General features: G+C 41.5%; 2 protein-coding genes across 4 annotated transcripts in view; one reads left to right on the forward strand and one right to left on the reverse strand.

Moving 5' to 3' along the window:
- The window catches only part of LOC309716947 (collagen alpha-6(VI) chain-like), a 46,199-nt gene extending 30,088 nt beyond the window's left edge, over window positions 1–16,111 (reverse strand). Inside the window, exons 1-9 of the mRNA XM_082551086.1 lie at window positions 16,027–16,111; window positions 11,488–11,595; window positions 10,386–10,973; window positions 8,917–9,474; window positions 5,408–6,022; window positions 4,525–5,082; window positions 3,745–4,290; window positions 2,902–3,474; window positions 594–1,163 (exon numbers count right to left, since the gene is read on the reverse strand). Coding sequence (XP_082407212.1) covers window positions 594–1,163; window positions 2,902–3,474; window positions 3,745–4,290; window positions 4,525–5,082; window positions 5,408–6,022; window positions 8,917–9,474; window positions 10,386–10,973; window positions 11,488–11,566 — 4,087 coding nt within the window. The 5' untranslated portion in view covers window positions 11,567–11,595; window positions 16,027–16,111. The remainder of the gene's footprint in view (window positions 1–593; window positions 1,164–2,901; window positions 3,475–3,744; window positions 4,291–4,524; window positions 5,083–5,407; window positions 6,023–8,916; window positions 9,475–10,385; window positions 10,974–11,487; window positions 11,596–16,026) is intronic.
- rpp25l (ribonuclease P/MRP 25 subunit-like) overlaps window positions 1–23,437 on the forward strand; it is a 57,469-nt gene that overhangs the window by 33,248 nt on the left and 784 nt on the right. The window contains exons 1-2 of one of the 3 annotated variants that reach the window (XM_082551090.1): window positions 22,001–22,620; window positions 23,246–23,437. The exon at window positions 23,246–23,437 is cut by the window's right edge and continues 784 nt beyond it. In XM_082551090.1, coding sequence (XP_082407216.1) covers window positions 23,246–23,437 — 192 coding nt within the window. In that variant the 5' untranslated portion in view covers window positions 22,001–22,620. Of the gene's footprint in view, window positions 1–22,000; window positions 22,621–23,245 lie in introns of those variants that run through there. The other 2 variants (XM_082551089.1, XM_082551088.1) reach the window with 2 other exon arrangements.

Genomic DNA, 23,437 nt, shown 5'->3' on the forward strand with positions numbered 1-23,437 from the left:
GCTGATCATTGATCAGTTTCATGATTGAAGTAGAAACAGGAGAGAGAGGGGAGAGAATGAGAGAAGAAGAGGCAGCTGTGCAGCAAAGACAGAATAACTCCAGCTTTGTGTCTTTTTCATTGTAGCTGAAGTCCGGGACAAATCACTTCCTTTTCACCTCAGTACCATTTTCTTCTCTTTGTCTACGATAAGATTGCTTTCAGAGTCGTTGCCCAAGCAAGGGGGAGGGTGCATCAAACTTCTTGGCTATAATTGGTCCAGCCCAGAGTCAATCATGACCAATAGGCTACCACCTTTCACTCTATATACCGTTACAAACAAAAATGGCCCATAAAAACGAAAAATCACCATCGGGCAGTTGCCCGGTATGCCCGATGGCCAGTCCAGCTGTGGATACTTGTCCCCTGAACTGTGTGGTGTGAAAGCAGTTGCTGTTATAAATGGTGCCCCACATTACGTCACCATTTAAAATATGGAAATTGGATCTTCTGGCTGTCTTGGTTTAGTCTCTCTTTTAAAGGATTCACTCAAAGATTTTCTGTTCGCCTAATTATGAAATTACTAGTCATGCACATCTCTTTTTTCCAACTTACCAATTTTGGGCTCGTCGTCAGGCACAGTGTCACAGATTTCATCAATGATCTTTTTCTTGATAGATGCCAAGCTGTCGAAGTTCTCGACATCAAAGACCTTCTCTGGTGTGCCAGTGATCTGCAGGAGCTGTAGGTAAAAGACATCTCCAACAGCAATGGCGAATACTGTAACCCCCATTTTCCTGAGCGCTTCTGCGGCATCCTCCACGTCATCATGAGAGTTACCATCTGTGATCAACACCAGGTTCTTGGGAACACCTGTGCGGCCTCCATTTGATTCATGAAAGTAGTCCCTAATGTGATCCAAGGCTTTTCCAAGATTAGTGTTTCCACCGTTATAGTTCATGTTAAGGATATGCTCAATCAGCTTCGTCTTGTCGTTGTACGTGTTAAGGTAAAACTCATGTTTAGGATTATCACTGAACTGTGCAAGTCCGACATGTGCAAACTCTTTTCTGACATTAAAGCTGTCCACCACACTTGCTGTGAAGTCTAACATAATTGTGTGCTGGCTTTGGTTGATGCTGCTCGAGTAATCGAGTAGGAAGACCAAGTCTGTCTGGTTGCAAACTGCCAAAGAAAAAGCAAGAAAGAGACATTTGATGCCATTAATACACAACTGTGCTGTGAATTTAACACTGTGGCATCGTCAGGCTTCCATCAATCAGCCAACCAACAACCTGATGCCATCTTTGGTTAGACTTTTGTATCTATTGTGACACCGGAAGAAGGGTTGACCAAAAAATTAGACATTAATGAAAAACTTGGGAAACATTAAACATACATATATTATATAATTATTATAATATATTAATCAGAATCAGCATACTTTGATTCCTAGGGGAAATTATTTTATATCATATAATATAACAAATGTCCCACATGTGGGACTCATAAAGGTTATCTTAATCTTAATATAATATAATATAATATAATATAATATAATATAATATAATATAATATAATATAATATAATATAATATAATATAATATTATAATTGTCACAGTTTGCCAAGGCAAACTGCGTGGAGTGGATCCAGGTGCAGACATTCTCAAACTCAAACTTAACTGATGATGAACCATTTATTAAAGCAGACAGAACAGTACAAAATAAAAGGGCGAAAACAACACAAACTAAGCAATAACCTAAACTGGGTAAACTCAAAAGGAAACACGAACTATGAAAAACCCTGGCAAACAGAAAACCAAACTCTAAACATTGCAATGATGATGATGAGGATGAGGATGAGGATGTATGAAAACCTGAACGCAGGACTTGGCATGGGAACAACACAGACGATCCGACAAAGAATGAGAAGGCACAGACTAAATACACACAGGAGGCTAAGAAGAAGTGGGAACACACGGGGAACAGCTGACACACATGAACACAACGACATAACGACATGGAAGAGTAAAACTGAACACGATGAACACAGGAACACAAGACCTCTTCAAAATAAAACAGGAAACATAAGACGCAGACATGACAACCTGAACTTGACAAAGTAAGACAGACATGAAACACATGAAGGGCAAGGGAGACTTAGCAGGGGAGTAAGACACAAGGGGAATCTAATAACAAAGAAGTATAACAACCTAGGCATGAAAAAAAATGAACGTAGAAAACCTGAAGGGCTTAAACTAAAACTCAAAACGCTGGGTCAAAAGACCCTGTGGAGGACCACAAGAGCCACGCGCGTCGAAATAAAGATTTCTGTGCTTCAATAATGAATTGTAGAATAAATTCTGCATTTGTAAATTCATTTTGGAATTCCAATTTAATAAACTGCATTTCAAAATCCATTTCCCTTTCCTGTTCGCTCCGGGATTAGCTGCTGGATTAACAACTTCATTTTAAAAATCGTGCGGCTATTCAAATTAGCCACACCGTGGGATGTAAGGAGCTCTCTGATTGGTTGGACAGACCTCTCTGTATGCTCTGTGATTATAAAGGCCTTAAATTCTGTGATATATACTGTCAATGATTTTCACAGAGGTCTTAAAGTACTTAAATCTCTGCTGATAGTCTGGTTGTTTATATTTTCACATGTTTTTGTGTCTGTAGGGCTGTTTGATGACGTTTTGGACTCCACAAATGCAAAATTTATTCTACAATTCATTATTTAAGCACAGAAATCTTTATTTCGATGCTCGTGGCTCTTGTGGTCCTCCATAAGACCCAGGATCGTGACAATAATATAATATAATATATAAAGCAGCTTGAGGTAATTGCTATATAAATAAAACTGAACTGACTCAAAGACAACTAAAGGGAGCATAATAATTCCCTTTGGGACACTCTTACCTCGCTTAGTGGAATTGCAGATGACAGAAGAAATGTTCTGGTACAGAGTTTCCAAATCCTTAAAATTATCGACAAAGAAAACTTTGGATGTGTCACCACCAGCCATGGTCTCCAGCTGGTCCCTGCTTGCGTCCTGCACTCCGATACTGATGACTGTGATCCCATTTTGTCGCAGAGCATCAGATTCTGCTTTCAGTCTGTCAGAGTCTTGAGCTTCTCCATCTGTGATCACCATGAGAATCTGAGGCATTTCTTTCCGACCACCATGTTCAGCGTTGAAGTACGGCAGCGAGTATGCCAAAGCAGCACCTGTGTGGGTGCCTCCGCCTGGTTGTACCAGCTGCTGCAGAGCTTCAAGGACTTTTCCTTTGGAGTAAATTTCATTTAGAGTAAAGCTGGATTTGGGTGTGTCAGAGTAGAGAATGACTCCAAAACGAGTCAGATCTTTACCAACTGTGGTCTGGTTCACAACTGAAGCCATAAAGGTGTGCATACTTTTGAACTGTTCCTTCTTTATGCTTTCAGAACCATCAACCAGAAAAATAATATCAGCCTTTACTGTCTTTTTACAATCTGGATGAAGGAAAAAGAGAGGAGGTTAGCAAAAACAGAACTTTTTGTTGTCACAATAAAAACTAAAATAGCAAAACAAACATTTTAAAAGTCATTTTTATTTTACCAAATCAATCATTAACCATTTGTGCTGAGGTATTAATGGGTTTAATATTTTAAAAACTTTTTGAGTTAATTGACTGAATGATTTAGCACCTCCACAGACTCCACCTTTGGTTGTACCTTTTAGACAGTCACACATCACAGATGGTTTTAAACAGCCTCTCTTACCTTCCTCACAGAACTTCAAGGCCAGCTTGGTCTCTAGTTCCTTCAATGCATCAAAGGTATTCTCAATGAAGACCCTCTGCGATGAGCCACTGATCTCCGACAGTTCCTGCTTGTTAGCCTTATCCACTCCAATGGCATAGATCACCACTCCTTTGGCCCTCAGAGCATGAGCTGGTTCTCTGACGCTATCATGGGATTCACCGTCTGTTAGAACGACCAACCACTGCTTCAGCCAAGGCCGCCCTCCTCTGGCTGCATCAAAATACTGTGAGACTTCTGTGATGGCCCTGCCAGTGCGAGTGCCTTCTTTCATCTGCTCCATAACATCGATGGCGTTTAGCATTCCTTCCAGGTTGTAGTGTGTGGTGAGGTCGAACTCCAGGCGTCTGTTGCTGCTGTACTGCAATAAACCAACATGCACCTTATCCTGTCCAATGTTGGACTTGCTAATGACAGATTTCGTGAAATTTTTCATCTTTTGGAAGTTTTCCGCAGAGATACTCTCAGAACTGTCAGTTAAGAAAAATATGTCGCTTGGTATACAAGCTGTGGATGAAAAACAAATAGAGGTTAGTGTGGTTTTCTCTTTTTACAGTTATTTCCCTACCTAAATCTAGAATTGGCAATTTTGAACATGTGAAAGTCCCATAAAAGAAAGAGGAAATCATGTATACATCTAATCAAGTTTTTGAAATAGTTTATGGTCCTGTTCTCTATCCTCTCCTCTTATTATCTCAATGATGTGTGCTACAAAGCAAAGCCCAACTTAATTTAACTCACTTTCCGAACAGATCTCTCTGATGACGTCATTTTTGATGGTTTTCAGGGCATCAAAATTACTGACAAAAAACTTTCTCTTTGGATCCCCAGCAATCTCATTCAGCTCATTATCATTTGAGGCATTCACCCCGATGGCGTAGATGATGACCCCCTGCGCCCTCAGTTCTTCTGCAGCATCTTTAACTTTATCTTGGGATTCTCCATCAGTGATGGCGATCAGGTACTCGGAGACTTTGTAGCCACGGCTCGTCTTTGCGTTCTGAAAATGTCCTTTCATGGATGACAGTGCTTTTCCTGTGTTTGTTCCACCTCCTTTGTGAAAGATTTCCTTCACAGCCTTTTCCATTGTCTTAGCATCTGAGTGCTGTGTTAGGTCGAACTGTAGAGAGGGGGAATCTGAATATTTAACAAGACCCATGCGAACATGGTCTGGCCCAATACGGAAGGTATGAAGAAACTCAATGATAAACTTCTGCATGTCTGAGAAATCTGCATTTTCAATGCTCCCTGAGTCATCCATCAGGAAGAAAATGTCAGCCAGGTCCTTTTTATCACATGCTGAAGAGAAGAACAAAGAGTTAGATCTTCTCACACAGTCAAAGAAAGCGAGTTTGAACTGAACATTCAGAGTCTGAAATGTTTGAGAAACCATGTTTACACCCAGCATTTTTACAGGCTGCTTATGAACAACTATAACTTAATAATGGATGAGCGGTTTCTTACTCTTTTTTCTTATCTGGGAAATTTATCAGGTAAGATCCAGTCACCCACCTTGACATACCTCTAACACTAACACAGAGCATTGCATCAATAATGCTACTACAAAAGTTAACATTTCTCAGGGAAAACTAACGGCAACTTATCAGGAAAGCTTAGTTCAAACCTTCTTTAGTCTCTGCATCACTTTCCTTGTCCTGGACCCCGATCTGGAAGATGGTGTTGCACAGGGTTGCCTGCAGAGTTTCTTTCAGGGGTTTCAGCTTGATGAAACTGTCCACAGTAAAAACAAACTTAGACTTGGGGTAAGATGCCATCTCCAGCAGTTCGGCTTTATTGGCGTCTTTGATTCCGACAGCAAAAACTGTGACACCAGCTCGACGGAGAGCGATCGCAGGTTCCTTCACATTATCCTGGGATTTACCGTCTGTGATTACCACCGCTACCTTCGGGACATCCTCCCTGCTGCCCTTTTTTTCAGTGAAGATGTTTTTCAGGGCGAAGTGTAGGGCAGCTCCAGTGTGTCTATCACCTTGACGGTAAGGCAGGAAGCTGATGAACTGCAGAATGTCTGCCTTGTCTCTGAATGAGTTGAGGGAGATGTGTGCAGTCGACACGTTGTTGTATGTAACAATGCCTACTCGGATTTTAAATGGACCAGTTTCCAGGCTGCTGATGACCGAGCGCAGGAAGTCACGTATCAGCCTGAAGTTTTCCTCTCCAATGCTTCCAGACTCATCAACAATGAACACAATGTCTGCCTGGTTAGCCGTTTTGCAATCTGTGAAAGGAGCAGACTCAGTTTAGTCAACCCAACTGAAACTGTATGTGATGTGAATCTGAAGCCTAGACTGTCACATGTACCCCAATCAGAAAACATGGGTGAATAAGGAAGTGCGGCTTCTACTAAAGGCACGTACCAATACCGTCAGATCAGGGGACGCTCAGACCTACAGTACGTCCAGGAATGACCTGAAGAGGGGCACCAAGAAGGCGAAGCACAGCTACAATCCGAAGAACACTTTGTCAGCTCTGACTCACAACATATGTGGATGGGCATTCAGGCCATGTCTGACTACAAGCCCAGCAATTCCACACAGACAGCCATGGATTTGTCCTTCCTCAATGAGCTAAATGACTTCTATGCTCGTTTTGTTAATGACAACAAAGAAAAAGAAACCCTACCCCCTGATGACAGCATTTCAGGACGTGTGCTTTGAGCATGTGCAGAGCAGCTTGCAGGGCTCTTCACAGACATCTTTAACCTGTCGCTTGCCCAGGCAGACATGCCAGCGTGCTTCAAGACCATCTTCATCGTGTCAGTGCTAAAACACTCATCACCAACTAGCCTGAACCACTATCGCCCTGTTGCTCTCACGCCCATAGTTATGAAGTGCTTTGAGCAACTGGTCCTGGCACACCTCAAGGCATGCTTGCTCCCCACACTGGATCCTCACCAATTTGCCAATCGAAGCAACAGGAGTACAGAGGATGCTGTACCCACAGCGCTGTGTACTCTCACACCTGGACAACAAAAATACTTATCCAAGAATGCTGTTTATTGACTTCAGCTCAGCATTCAGTACAGTTATTCCCTCCAAGCTGATCACCAAACTTGTGGATCTTGGAATCAGCAGCTCCACCTGTACCTGGATCATGGACTTTCTGACCAACAGACCCCAGCATGTTAGGTCAGGGTATAACTGCTCTGCTGTGTGCCGAGCCCGTTCCTCTGACTGCAGACCTAGGTGAGTCTGCTACAGTGAAGAACTAAAGCTGTGTGGTGCTGACAATAACCTGTTCCTGAGTACCAGCAAAACCAAAGAGCTCATTATGGACTTCAGGAGAGAGGAGACAGACACCCATGTCCCCATCTACATAAATGGCACAGCTGTTGACCGGGTGTCTGGCTTCAAGTTCTTGGGGACCCACATCTCTGAGAATCTGTCCTGTTCAACTACAACCTCCAGCCTGGTCAAGAAGGCCCATCAGTGCCTCTTTTTCTTGAGGACACTGAAGAAAAAACACCTGTCTGCTGTCATACTGAGTAACTTCCACCACTGAGTGATAGAGAGCATCCTGTCCAACTGTGTCACAGTGTGCTGTGGGAATTGCTCTGTTGCTGACAACAAGGCACTGCAGCAGGTGGTGAAAGCTGCACAATGCATCACAGGCACTCCACTTCCTGCCACTGAGGATGTCCACAAGACGAGGTATCTATGCCGAGCACGCATCATTCTCAGGGACTCCTCTCATCCTGCCAATCAACTCTTCCAGCTCCTGTCCTCCACAAGGCGCTACAGGAGCCTTCAGACTAAAACCAGCAGTCGAAGGCTTGATGCTGGTTTTAGTCTGGAAAGACTAAAAGAATAATTTGTCCTCTCAGCCGCAAAAGAATCCGGGTCACAGGCACCAATTATTAAATTCTGTTCTTTTGAATTCTTTTGGCGACAAAGAAAGACTTACGACTCAGAGTGGTCAAGTTCGAAAAATGATCTCTATTGTATATTTCTGGAAATGGAGACCTGTCACACGAACACACACGCTTAGGTCTGAAAGCATTACAAGCCAGCATGGTTATGTAGTTCTGCTGCACGTCACACACACACTCAGTTTACTTAGTTCCGCTTTTTCTATACTTCCTGTTTTCTGCACAAGACGTGCAGTCTACCCTGTGACTTTTGGCCTACAGTCTAACTCACAGGGGCGTTTTCCTGCACTGGACTCTATAAAACAATATAAACAGAAAATAAGCATTTAGAATATATATTTATATCGTAAAATTAGGAAGAGCTTCTTCCCCACAGCTGTCACCCTACTGAACTCAGTCCGCCGCTGAGCCTTTCCATCCACACTCACTTAAACCTCTACACTCCACCTTCCTCCTATCCTTCCCACTGATAATTTCATTCTCAACATTCACCATATGCTTACATTGGTTACTGCTACAGTTTGGGACACTGACATAGAATAGTCTCTGGTATAGTGAGTACACTGTTCACTATTATAGTCTTCTCCCACTGCTGTAGATATACTCATACCACTCTGTAGATCAGTTTACCTCAAATCTGTCATAACTATTTCCATCTTTTATCCTACACATATCTGTATATAATCTGCTCCTATTGCACTTACTGCTTTTGCATTTCTGATTAGATGCAAACTGTGTTTCGTTTTCCTGTGTAATGATAATAACGTTGAATCCTGATAATGCTGCAGGCAGATTTCAGGCATGATTGAGTTTCACTCACCAAACAAAGCATAAAACCTAAGCAAAATATTAAAATGTTAGCCTCATGAATAAAAGAACAGAAATGGTGGATTTCCTTCCTTCATTGAGTCTTTTTATGGTCTACTGTGACATGCGAGTGAAAAGGCTAGGCTGACATGTTCCAGATCCAGGTTTTTGTACACCTGGATCACAGTTGATAGTAACGGGTCTTAAACTACAGTGAACGGCTATTTCGTTTTAAAAGAGCAAAGGTACGTTGAAAAAAAAACCCTCAGATGATTGTGTGGAGACTTTCTGCATCGTTAGTTGGGATGATCTGACTGCTTCCTCTGGAAAACTCTGGCTTACTTATAATAAACCATCGTTGCATTTATAGCTGCTTCAGAAACACTGCTGTGTAGTTACTGATGATGATGATGATGAACTGATGGCGGCTTTCTCACCTTCAGTGACAGTCTCCACTCTCCGGGCCGTGAGCAGGTCAATCAGCAGAGTTACTCTTGAAGAATCAAAGATATAGCCAGGGCTGGCAAAGCGGTACAGAGCAGCCTTTGTCGCACCTGCGTCCATCCCCACAATAATTACCCCCTCGTCTTTCAGATTTTCAGCAGACCAAAACACAGGATCATCCGAGTCTTTTCCAGCCACTACAACCAAATACTGTGGGGTTCCCTGTTGTGCGCGGCCTCCTGCCTCAGCAGTGAAGAAGTTCTCTTTAGCGTAGGACAGAGCTTGTCCAAGATTTTGTGGTTGGCCTGTTTGTGAACGCAGTCGGAAACGTCGAGCAGCGGTCACGATCTGCTGCTTGGTTTGATAAGTGTTGAGACGAAAGTCAACTTTGACGTCCTGACCGTACTGGGCCAAGCCGACACGGTAACCAGACGCTCCAACTTCCAGTCGATTCAACAGTCTGGAAAGCTCATTTCTAAACAGGGTAAACTGATTGGAAGCTATTCCACTGTCCACCAGGAAGAAAACATCTGCAAACCTGTCGACCAAAGCTGAGGAAGACAGAAGCAAAAGTGTTTTAGTACAAGTTCATGTTCAGTATACAACAAGCCTAGCGCTCATGTGATCTACTACCTGTCATGAACTGGCTGTGCGCAGGCTGGAGAGGACCCAAATGCGAACTCTCGGAAGAGAGGACGTGAACTCAAAATATAACTTTATTTTCTGAACGGAAAAAGGCAATACAAAACTAAACTGGGAAATTCTACTAATACTAGACCCAGGAAAACAGGGAGAGGCACACAACCATGAGGGAGGATGTGACATGGAACTGAGGGAGACGCTGACATAATTACACAGAAGACAGCGAGGGACGTGGGAGCACACGGGGAACACAGCTGAGACCAATATTCATAACAAGACCGGGGAAGAGCGAACAGAGCATGACGTACAGCGACAGGAGACCATCAATGTAAAACGGGAAGCACACAGAGACGCAGACTGGAGGGGCGAGAGAGCACAGAGGAGCACGAGAGAGAGAGGACAAGACGAGCTGGGGAACATAGGAAAACATGACAAAATCAAACAAGGAGAAACACGGCGCAAGCACTCATACAACTAAATGAATATACACAGAAGGAGACACAGGAGTCAAGACACGAGGGGAATCTAAAAGGTTAAACAGAACAACCTAGGTTCTATAGAATAAACACAAGGAACCTAAAACATAAATAATAACACCAAATGACGAAAAACGCAAGTGAACACAAAACACTGGGTCAACAGACCCAGGACCATGACACCACCTCACAGTGCTCAGAGGCACAGCTGAGGATGGACCAAGCAAAATGTGCATTTTCAGCTTTCTGTTGATTCTTGTGTCAAAACTGTATTCAGGTGCTTCTTAGATATAATTAATCGTGCAATAAAGAGATCACTGTATCAACCAATCAGCTTTCTTTACCTAGCGTCTGATCCTCCAGACTGAGACAGACCGTTTTCAGCAGGTTGTTGGTCTGGTCCTGGAGCTTCTGGTAGCTGACAGTGGTGAGGACGAAGCGCTCCGAGGGCCAGTTAGCGATGGTTATAAGCTGTGTCCTGCTGAATTCTCCGACCCCGATGGCGAACACGATGACACCGTGCTGCCTCAGTCTACTGGCAGGTTCCAATACGTCATCTGTTGATTTGCCATCTGTGATGACCACAGCAATCTGAGGCACACGGCGCTCGGCTCGGCTGCCGGCCTCTTTGGTGAAGTACTCCGTCCGGAGGAAGTCTATGGCTTTGCCGGTTTTTGTGCCGCCTCCTTGGTGGGCAAGGTTTTGCACTGCAGCCAGCAGGGAATTCTTGTCCCTGTGATCCGTCAGCTGGAACTCTGGATAAGGATCATCGCTGTACTGCACCAAACCGATCTGAACCTTGTCGGGGTCGATTTCAAAGCCCTGGATGGTTTTGCGGAGAAATGTGCGGATCTCCTGAAAGCTTTTATCATTGATGCTGGACGAGCCATCAACTAGGAAGACGATGTCACCGACGGTGACGTTTTCACACTCTGGATAGCAGCAAAAGAAAATCAGTGTTCATACACAAGTATTACAGGGAGATGACACACAGTCCCAGAATAACATTATCAACTAAGCTCCATTAATTGTGATGAACTCATGAAACAAATGTTCTGTCTCCTGTTCTCTACTATTAATCCCACTAACCCTCTACGGCACACGCTATGAGCTCACCGAGGAATCAAATAGTCATGATTTGTTTTTGGTTTTTTGCTGCTTACTATTGGATGCTATACCATTGTGAAAAACGGAAAAATATCACACTTTAATGGAGTAAACAGAAATATATCAGCAGAAAAATGAATTAAATTGGTGTCTCAATTCCTTTAGAAAGGATAAAATAGACTTTTTAGTCTGGAAGCAACACCGTGCCCCTGATAGTTAACAGTTTGTCTTTGAAAGCAATCACATGAAATGTACAAAAGCACATGAGCACCTGGATTATCCTGTATCTAAACTCAGGTTTCAAAGACACAGCCCGGCATGCTGCGTTCAAGTACCGACCTCTGACTGTCTGAGCAGCGACGCCACAGAAGAGTGCCGCCGTGATGAGGCTGAAGAGAAGACCTGCCCTCCCCGTCATGTTGGGACCGCTCACGTAGTTCTCTCCTCCTACACCAGCAACAAGACGGAAAGAGTGCCAACAACATTGTAGACATTATAAATTACGTGAACTTGCTTTCACGCATAATGACGTGACTTTATTTTTTAATCAGTTCATTTCACGAAGTCTAGTCGTTTGTCCAGATGAAGCTTTGCAAACCTAAGCCGTGCTGCCGTGCACGTTTTTGGAGCGAACGTTCTCCTGTGACTCTGCCCACGGGCGGATCTACAGGGCTAGCATGGGCTGGCATGTGCCTCCCTAAAATAATAATAAGCTAGCATTAACACTTTGAGCCTAGCTACAATTAACAGTTAATGTGAACTCTAAAACAGAACATATTACATAGTGAGCCCCTCCCCCCCACCCCTCCACCAATGAAATGGTTCCTCCTGTAGCTCGGGACCAACTTTACATCTTTATGTGAGTAACAGCCGATGCTTGTGGTTGTCCCAGAGCGCATTTGAATCAACACCGTGGGCATTTCCAGATTTCACACACGAGGTTTATTGTTCCAGTCTGGAAATGGAATGAAGGTTATTGCTGTTAATGCCGGCGCCTCCAAATCACATGACCGATGTATAGGCTTTGGAGCGTGATGTCACGGGAGGGGGTGTGACCAGGATTTTTGGTTGAGGCGCCATATTTCTGGGCCAAACAAAGCGCTAGCGAAAGAGGAGAGAAAGCACACGGTTAACACGTACTTGCTGTGTGGTCGTAACGTCAGACGCACAACCGGCAGGAGAATAAGCTTGAAAATAGTTTATCTTTTCATTGTTCCCCCACCTGGAAGCATCATGAGGGTAGTTTTATTTGCGATGTGATCTGGGGTCATAACAAATTAGAACAAACATCCTAATGAGTGATTTTGCAGAACTATGTTCTATTTATAGAGTTGCTATTTGGCATTATTGCAGAAAAACTTGCCAATGAAATGGATGAAACACATCGTGACTGGTTTCCAGCGCTACACACGGGCACTCTGAAATCCCTGCTTCAAATGTACCACCATGCCAATCAGATTACTTCTTCCATGTGAGGGTGAAGAGGGGACCCTCCTGGGTAAGATGGTGAAGGTTTGCTGTGTCTGCTGAACAGTCTGGTAGTAAAACCAGGCACAAATGAAACTTGCTCTTGTTAAATACTCTTAAAAGTCTTGTGCTGTAAATACCGGCAATTTTTCAAAAGATACATTAAACCGAGTAGTGTTAGTGGTGGGTGATATTATGTAATTTGAAAAATGTGTTTCTTTATTCAACAAACGTGGATGTGTCCCTCCAGAGGTTTATAATTGTGAAACTGGTTCACCTTGTACGCGCTGACTCCACAGACAAGATAAGAAAATATATCAGGCTGGGTGACTAGCGGTTGGTCTTCAGGGTTTCTACTCCACGGCTGTACTTCATACGGGTCCACATTTCCAGTGCTCGATATTTTTGGCAAATACCGTCTCTTTGCATCTGGACACAATCTGTCTCTGTACCGTCCTTTTTCTTTTGAGCTGCTTTTAAGCATGTTTCTAACAACCTTCCTTCCAGCTCACGCCAGAAATATGGTGCCACGCTCCCACAATACATTGTGCCGATACGTCAGTTCCAAAGCTCTATACTTACTGCTTTGATGTATTGTAACCATATATGTACAATGCACATTACAGGACGTAACAGTAGGTGTAAAAGAAATGGCTTTGGTTTCCATGCCACCCTGAGAAATCTTCTCTAGTTTTCTAATTCTACTGTTATGAACTTTAACCTTTACCACACTGAGGCCTGTCCACCTGACCTCCTATGTCAGGCGTTACCGAGCACTGGTTAAAGTTTTTTTTGGTGTTTAGGGCAAATAAAAAAGGTTCGCTCGAGTCAGAGAATAATCTGAAATGCAAAGATGAGTTAGTTATAACACAGACAACACAAGAACCAACATTTTTATATTCTGCCAGTTAGAAATATTTCTTTGATTTTTAATCATTCTAAAACACTCAAATCAGAATCGTTAATCAATTCTATGAAATACTGAAGAATTTCAAAAATAAATAATAAATAAAAAGACGAGAAGTCAAACCTCATTCATTCTGCAAATGCAAGCTCGCGCAAACGTACTGTAGCAAAATGTCGAGAAAGAAAAGTAAATATAATATTTTGACTTTATTCTTAAAATTACTATTAACAACAGATTCTGGAGAAAAGGAGTGAGATTAGAGATCTAAAATCCAGTTTCAACCTTTTTCATGAAATATAAACTTTGATTAAATGCTAAAGCAAATAAAAAGCAAAAGTATAAGAAAGTAATAACATTATTTAAACATTTCTCGATGCATGCTTAGTCATCCAGGTAAGTAACTCTCCAAAAGTTGATTCTGTTCATCTGGACGGAGCATTGTCAGTGGAAATTATGCACATTTACATAATCATGATGAAGGAACTGCCTCCCAGCCCATTGTTCCTCAGTGGGCTGTTTCAGTCATTATGCAAATGTATGTTTATAAGATTGAGACCTGCAGTCAGCTGAGACTGAAGACGTCACCTGGATGATGACGAAACGTTTCTCCCACAAAACGCTGCGTCCAGATGAACAGAATCAGCCTTTGGAGATTATTTAAATATTCTTTTTTTAAATATGGCCCTGGTACTCCTTCGTAGGCAGAATGAGTTTTTACACATGAGCTGATGAACATAAGAACACACAGGCTGCATCTCTGTAGCTCATCAACAAACACCATCACACGCAGTCACCACAAAAGCCCGCTGAGGTAAAACAGCACGTCTTAATTCTCTACGCCAGGGGTCAAAGTTCAGTCCTCAGGGCCACATGTGCTTGCTGCGACGCGCCTGAATAAAATCAGTAGCAAGACTCTGTAGAACCTGACTGCATGCTGACGTTGCAACCCTGCAGGTTAATTTGATTAAATGTTTGGAAAAATGTACTTTTACTGCACTGTGTTCATTCACTCATGAGCTGCTGTAACATGAATCAAATGGCTGAATTGCACCTCAGCATTAGGGCTGGGTTTTGATAATCGATTTATTGATTAAAAATCGATTCTGGCTTGGATAACGTAAAATCGATTCATTAAAATCCTGAATCGATTTTTTTAATATAAATTTATTTTGCCCAAAACGCCAGAATCTCAGGTTGAACCTCACAAAATTTCAAGAACCACCAAACAGCTAAAACAGTAAATGAGAGCAGGAACACAAAGACGTAAACACACAGCGCGACCCGCGGATCAGAATCAGTGAGATGTGACTTTCTCACGGTCGGGGCTGGAAGCCGACAGCTCGCTGACTCTGATCTGTCGGCGCTTTGTGTTCACGTCCTTTATGAGCCGATTCTAAAGCTGTTAGTTTGATGTCTCTCCAAACAATATTGACCGAACCAGCAGCAAAAGAAGATCCAAACTACGCTTCACATAAACATCATCATGATTCACTCTTTTACTGTTTTGCTTCCACCGCGATGCACAGCTCCCTCTCCCTCCCTCTCTCTCTCCCTCTCTCTCCCTCCCTCTCTCTCTCCCTCTCTCTCTCTCCCTCTCTCTCTCTCTCCCTCTCTCTCTCTCTCTGTTTTCTGCATTATTTGCTTGCTTGTTACGCACCAGTCTACCGTTGCTTACAGGCTGTCGGCCGCTGTTTTTTTTTCCTTTTACTTACTTCCAAAAAGAAAACCTCATTTCTGCCGTTAAATACTGAACAAATTTAAACTTTTTAAAATTATGCAAAATGCAAAATGCAAAACGCTCAGCCGTGTCTCTAATAAAACCGCTGTAACGTCAGAGGTGATGTTCATGTGTTGATTAATGGTTTTCTTTCGTTTTTGATCTACTGCAGAATATTTTTATAAAATCCAGAACAGGAAAACCTCCTTCATGTTTTTCTGTTTTATCTTCAGCTACTTTGACACAAAGGCCTCGCTGTGATGCTCACACCTTTGATAAAGTCTCGAAAGTGTCAGCTTCCTTTTTATAGATACAAAAATATGTAAATGTACCGATCTGAATTATAATATGACAGATATGGGCAGATCTGAAAACATGCTCAATAGTCATCTGAATCTACAAACTATAAATAGCTGCTGCTCCAGTGATCTGAGTCAGCAGTGTCAGTCCATCCAAGCAACATTCATCAGGCAGCACATTCTCAATGAATCCCGTCTGCTCTGACACACCGTGAGCTGCTGCAGCTCAGTCTGTAGTTTGAGCTCCACTAAAAGTCTCAGCAGACAAGCAGCTGCTTTCACAACATCACAGCTGGAATCACACAAAACTGACCTGTGATCAGACATCATCAGGTGATATTTCAGGAGGAGACAGACGGTAAACTGCGCATGCAATCATTTCCTCTCTGACACAACAGGAAATTCCAAACTTCCCAAATTGACTCAGAAAAATCTGCATATTTTCTTTGACTGCAAGATTAAAGAGAAAAAGACGTGAACCCACTTACAGCTCTGCTGCAGCAGCATCAGCACCTCTGCAACCAAACACAGCTGATCCAGAGCTGCAGCTCAGGGCTGCTTTTAGAGGAGGAGAGGGGCGATGGCGGGGGGGGGGGGGGGGGGGGGGGGGTGGAGGAGGAAAGGTGGCACCTCCTCCGGCTCCTCCCGTCATCTTCCTCATTAGAGGTGGATTTACATGTTTGACTTGTGAATCAAAAGGATTTTCTGGTCACACTGAAGCATCTGTGCGCTTTTAGCTTAAAACCTTTAGCTTAAAATCTCAGAGTCGTGCCGAAGAGTTTCTAACTGCTGGCTTCTCTGAGCTTCTTACTCTGCCCTATCCAGTCTTTAAGTCTGACATCATTAGCTGTGCCTGGGCCCAAACTCTGCTGCAGGTCTCAAAGTCAAACGAACACTGCAGCATCACTGAGAGTTAAAAACTGTCTAAATTCTTTCATCTTCAATAAAATGATCAGCGTTGCTGCTTTACCAGGTGTAAAGATTAAGTTTAACATCCAAGCATCCATGAAAACAGGATTTATGAAGTTTAACACAGTTAGCAGGAAGTTAGCTCGCTAGCTTCCACCTAAGCATGATATAGCATGCTCTGACTGAGAGATTTCTGAAAAATCAAACGTACAGCTCTGCTATCACTTCAAACATAAATGAAGACAGAAAGCTAAACAGCAGTGACGTTTGTAGGGTTACTGAAGTTGGGCTAGCTGCTATATAATGATATGCTACGTGGCCGCTAGCGACACGGTTTGAGCACCGTTTAAGCACCGGCACCGTTTCAAAAGTACCGGTTTGGCACCGGTATCGGATAAAACCTAAACAATACCCATCCCTACTAATTAGTGTTAATTGGTCTTCCAGCTCTTCGTTATGCTCAAATTTATTTTTTCCAGCCTCTTATTGCTACTTGTCCCAACTTTTTTGGGATTTTTTTTTATTTTTTATTTTTTTATTAGTAATATAAACATACAAACAAAATGCACCATATATTACAGATTCAGAGAATAGACCTTTCTTACATATTAGCAACTTTCATACATAGTGAAAATAAAATATAAAGATGGGGTCACATAATTCAACAAATTATTAACTCACTAAATCAAAGTCTTCCATAAAGGAAATAAAAAAAGCAGCCTTTTTCTTTTTAACTAAAGTCAAAGATTTAACCAACAGGTTTAAGTCGTTTAAGCTAGTGTTGGTTTAGTCTTAAAAAAGCGACATTTATGTATAAAATGCTTGCACAAGATTAATAACACATTAACACCATAATTAGCTTTCTTTTCTTTCAAAAACACTCCAAACATTATCATATTTAAGGTAAATGGGGTAATTTGACTCCCACTGGAATAAAGCCAGGTATGAAAATCCAACCAAAATATTTGTATAAAATTGCACAAAAAGAATAGATGGTTAATCCTCCTCTTCTGTTTCACAAAATACACAATTACCCGTTTCTAATTTGAATCTATCACCAAGGAGTCTATTTGTCGGGTAAATTTTATTCAAGATTTTAAATTGGACTTCTTTCCTTTAGGAGGGATAGGGAAGGTGTCAGTTCTTATTTTTTCAATTTCTTCCCTTTGGAAATCTTTTAATATGTAATTACGTCTAAGTAAATTTGGAGAATAAAGACTCCTTAATGAAGATCTAAGAAACTTATTGTTGCATTTAACATCACAAAATCGAATACCATCTATATATAATTGCCTCAACTTGGGGGAGATGTCAGAATATATTATATCATTTACAACTATGTTTTTAAGTGACAATGGAATGGATTTTATAACCCGATTAAATTTACTTTTAGAACATTGGATATTAAATTTCTGGCAAAAATCTTGATGTCCTAGAACATGTCCTTCCTCATCTACAAAATGGGCAATTGCCCAAACACCTTTTGATAACCAATCTTGAATAAAAATAGATTTTCTGTTCATCAGTATATATCTATTGTTCCAAATTGGGCTATTATGTGGAGTGAAATTATGTTTAAATAACATTTTCCAACAAAGAAGGACCTGTTTATGGAATTCAGAGAGTTTAGCAGGTAGCTTAGTAATTTCAAAGTCACACTTTAGGAGAAAGTCGATACCCCCCAGTGTGTTAAAGACCTTACTTGGTATAAAAAACCAAATGGAGTGTGGATTATTTAGGAAGGATTTTAACCATTTAAGTTTCAAAACACCATTCATTATATCAAAATCAATTGCGTTTCCACCGCCTTCAATGTATGGTTTAACCAAATCATCTTTAGATATATAATGGCACTTATTCCTCCAAATAAAATTAAAATTCAAGCTATTAATTGTTTTAATAACTTTATTCGATATTGATAAAGAGTAAGCTGGATATATAAATCTAGATAAACTATCCATTTTGGTTAATAATTAGTGTTAGATTAGAGTTAGTGTTTCTAAAATAAAAGGATGTTCTACTGAATCGAAAGCTTTATAAAAGTCCAAGAAAAGAATAAAACTGTCATCACTAATCAGATCATTGTAGTCCAGTAAGTCTAAAACCAATCTGATATTATTATGAATGTTCCTGTCTTTCAAAAACCCTGATTGTGTCTCACTAATTAAACTTGAAACCCCTTGTTTGAGCCTTGTTGCAACTGAGCTAGAGAAAATTTTATAATCTGTATTTAATAAAGTTATGGGCCTTAAGTTATCCAATTGTCATTTATATTTGTTTGGTTTAGGAATTAATGTAATTAATCCTTGTTTCATGCTAGACATCAATTCTCCCTTTTCAATACTGGCCAGTACAGCTTTGAATAAAATTTCCCGTAAGTCTTCCCAAAAAAACTGGAAGAAATTAACTGTAAGCCCATCTGGACCAGGGGATTTATTAAGTGCCATTTTCTTAACAGATGCATCTAACTCTTCAATTCTGAAGTCAGATTCACATAATCCCTTAAACGATTCATCAATTTTAGGGATCAGATTATCTATTTGATCAAAAAAGACATCACAATCTGCTTGGGAGAACTGTGAGGAGTATAAATTGGAATAGAATGTATAAGTTTCATTCTCCAAAATTTTAGGGTCGTCACATTCAATGCCATCAATTAACAGAGAAGATATAAAATTTCTTTTCTGTCTGCTCTTTTCTAAATTAAAAAAATATGAAGAATTTCTTTCCCCCTCCTCAATCCACTTGGCCCGTGAACGCACAAAAGCTCCTTCTGCTTTATTTAGGTAGAGCTGATCTAATTTAGTTTGCAACTCCATAAGTTTACTCCTTTCTTGGGTATTTAGATCATCTTTACTACAGCAATAAGTAATTTCTTGGAATAATTTACATTCATATTCTCTTTGCTTTTGACTTATGTTTTTACTGAATTGAATACTAAATTCTCTAATTTTGAATTTAATGAATTCCCATTTACTGATATATCCTACAATTAGATGATCAGCCATAATATCTTTTATAATTTTTTTGACTATGTTGCAGTAGTCTTCATTTTGTAAAAGTTTGGCATTGAACTTCCAATAAGTTCTTTTATTTGATTGTCTAATTTCGGATTCTAAGCACAGTTCAATAAAGCAATGATCAGATAGAGGTGCATTTGACATCACAACTTTTACAGTGTGGCTAAGAATGATGTCACTTCCTAGCCAATAGTCTATTCTAGACTTACAAGCTCCATTTGGTTTAAACCAGGAAAAGCTCTTAATTCCTGGATTTCTTACTCTCCAAATATCTGTCAAGTTGTTATTTATCAAAAAATCTATAATACTTTTTTGGGATTTGTTGACACTGTGAAATTTTGAATCAACATATTTTTCCTTTCAAATGTTTCTCGGATTGAACTTTTGATCTGTCATCTACGTTCTATTCTGAATAAAATATTGACATTTGCCATCTCCACATCATTGCATTCAGTTTTATTCACAATTTGTTTAGTGTCCCAGCTTTTTTGGAATCCGGTTTGTACACGGCGTGCTGCGGGGAAAAGCCTGTTCTAATGTTTGAGTCTAAGGTCTATTTGTTGGCACCTGGCGGCTCTTTTTTGCTTCTCATCCGTCTCTGCTCTTTCACGTGATTCAGTTTATTTTGAAAGGTTTCCACAGGATCTTGAGCTTTATTGTGAAAGGTTTATGTGGAACATAAACAAGCGGACACGCGATGCTGTTACCGTCGTTGTTGCAAACGACAACGCATTAAAACAGGCGCTTGTCCGTCCGTAGTGTGGTGATATTAAATATAAGAGAAAGAGAGAACTTTAAGAAATGAATATAGCCACTACAGTGACCATCAAAACATGAAAAAATATTGCTGTAAACAGTTTATTTTGCGACACCACAAAACAAACGATAGCGTAAAATGAAACGACGTTTTTATATCGTCATCTGATATATATGGTTATATCGAACAGCCCTAACATCACCTGTCTCCACCTGCTGGCCATTAGACAGACTGCAGGTTAAGGCAGTCCTGAAAATCCTGCACCCAAACTTTGCACTCTAACCAGCTATTTGGCTGAATGCTGAAGACTAAAAACACATGTCTGCTCTGATCCTGCTCACACTGGAAAACACTGTGTGTGAGAGAAAGAGGGTTGGATGGCATGTGTTCATGTTGGAAGGAGAATATTTGTTTTCAGAGGAAATTCTGCAGAAATTCTGCAGAATGAATCCAGATGAATTACACACTGGGACCATCACAGCGAGGCTGCTGTCCAAAAACAAATCTGCTCCAAGGCTTCACAAAGCTTCTGCAGTCCCACTCAGTCATATTTTCCCTCATGGTTCTGATGGAGCTCATGGAGGAAGGGCTGCTAACTGTAATGTTCCCGAACCCTCGTCTATGTTAATGTGTAACACTGCAGAGCAAACAAACAGTCTAGAAACGAATTGTGTAAAAAGCAGCTGAAGCTTAGTTGCTTTGGACGTTAGCTCCGAAGCAACTAACAGAGATTTAATGAGCAAAAGGAAACTGTAGAGTTAAACATGAATCACTTCTTACAATGAAAGGTGTGTGTGTGTGTGTGTGTGTGTGTGTGTGTGTGTGTGTGTGTGTGTGTGTGTGTGTGTGTGTGTGTGACACAGAGAGAGCTGGAAGAATTCATGTTGGGAGCAGAACATTTGTTTTCTGAGGAAATTCTGCAGAAATTCTGTGTGAACAGGGTGAGAGGCGGCAGCCTGTCCATACGGAAAAGAAATAGTAAAAACTTATATGTGATTACTCATGAAAGTGGCCACTTTCATGAGTAAATCATATAAGGCTTACATGATTTACTCATGAAAGTGGCCACTTTCGCATTACTTTCATACATTGTTTTAGTAAGTATCAGAAACATACAAGTTTCATTATATAATTTTTCAAGGGATATTATATCTGTTTTCACACTTATATGCTTTTCATACAAGTTTCACACAAGACAGATACAAACTTTATAAGATTTATGTATATCTTTTCCATATGGGTGTCGCAGGGCTCTCGTGTATAGCACATTTATAATTATAGATATAATTACTAGGGGTGCAACGATACACAAAATTCACGGTTCGATATTTTTTCGATACAAAAAATGTTCATGCCTTTTTAATTTGTCATTGATTAAAATTATAAATATATATTTTAACTCAAAAGTACAGTTTTTATATGTAATGTTGCTGAAACAACAAACTAATTTAAAAAATAATAAATCTATCTGATTGAGGAATCCCTCATCTTTGGAAAAGAGAGTTTATTACAGAGAAATGTCTCTTTCCAAAATAAAAGCTATACTATACGCTTCTTCTGGGCTATATTCTCAGCAGCATATTAAACATATCATATTGTTGCGGTTTTTTAATTTGTTGCGTTTTTTAACAGGATATTTGCTAAATGGTCTTTGATCAGTGGTTGATGATCAATTGTCATAATAATTTGCATATTATTGATCAAGGAACTGAGCTCACAGTCATTATGCAGATGTCCTGTTTATGAGGTTGGAAACCTGCAGTCAGCTGAGACTGAACAAGTCACCTGGATGATGACGAAACGTTTGTCCCACTGAAAACGTCCAGGTGAACAGTTGAACTACGGGGCGTCACAGCAGTTTACGACAGTTCGTATCGTGTTACGGTAGAGGTAAGCGGTGCAGCTGAAGTAAACATGCGGTAGTGTGAGAGAAGACTACGGTAAGCTATAAGCGTGTAACGTTGACTGTGAATGAAGGCGGTTTGTCTCCGTTAGCTTCCCCGGTTAGCTCGGAGCATTGTAGCTAGCGCCGCAGTGCTAAGCTAGCGGAGCAGCCGCGGTGCGTGTCGGGAAAGTTGAGCGGCCACACCGAGGGAAGTTTAGTGTCCTCGGCTCCAGCCTCAGGGCGCAAAAGCAGCTTGAAGTTATCGCGCCAGTCTCCGTTAAAACCTCTGACAGGTTTGAAGCTTCGCTCTCACAGAAACAAACTGGTTCATGGCTGAACTTCTCCTGTCGTTTGCTCAATAAACTCTCCCTTATCTACACTGGAGCCCTGCTGGTTTTACTGGACCGGGTGAAAATGTGGCTGCACTGAGTCTCCGCGTCCGTGCTGTCCCCTGACTGAGCTCCGTGCAGACCCCACAGGCGTGTTTCTCACCCCTGCAGCTCTTTCTCAGGTTGTTTCTAATGATGTCACATCGTTGTTATATTTTTCTATTTTGCGCTTTAAAAGTACTAATCTGCCGACTAACCTATCAGTGAAACCATTCGCCAAGTTAATGTTTGCCACGCGTCCTCACTTAGCACCAGCTCTATGATTCAGTCTGAGCAGCAGTGACCCTGCAGCTGAGGAAGCCTCCACCTCATGATGCAGGAGCAGGACACTTGGGTGGAGCAGCTGCTTGGTGTTGAGTAGGTTCTGAAACACGGACAGGAAGGTAGAAAGTGTCTGCTCGGCTCACAGCAGCAGCAGCTCTGTCAGACCTTTGTCACTGTTCAGAGCTGTCACTTACGGAGGGCAGTTATTTCTTTAATGGTTGCTGTATAAACACAGTTGATTTGAAGCAGGAAGGAGGGTAATGTGACTTCTCTGGGAGGATGTGCTGGACTGCAATCGCTCCTAAAATAAAGGTTTGGATGTGTGACACAAACCATCCTCAGCTAAAGTGCTTTAAGTTTAGACGGCGAGCACAGAGATCGCTCTGCACTCGGGCCCACGCTTGGCTTCGGGGCCGGCCTCCATCACAGTGACTGCAGCACCGCGGTCGGTGTAACGCCTGTCTGTCGTCTGTGTTTCTGCAGATGGAGAATTACAGCAAAGCTCGCACCGTGGAGCAGCCGTGTGTCTGTCCGTTCCCCGGCCTCGCCGCCGACACGCCGGAGATCCACGTCAAAGATGGCAGCAAGATCCGCAACCTGCTGCGCTACGCTCTGAGCCGCATGGAGGCCAAAACCCGAGCGGCTGACGAGGAAGTACGACCTCAACCCGAGGAA

Source organism: Aulonocara stuartgranti (genome assembly GCF_965226115.1).
Source record: "Aulonocara stuartgranti genome assembly, chromosome: 11".
Classification (NCBI taxonomy): Eukaryota; Metazoa; Chordata; class Actinopteri; order Cichliformes; family Cichlidae; genus Aulonocara; species Aulonocara stuartgranti.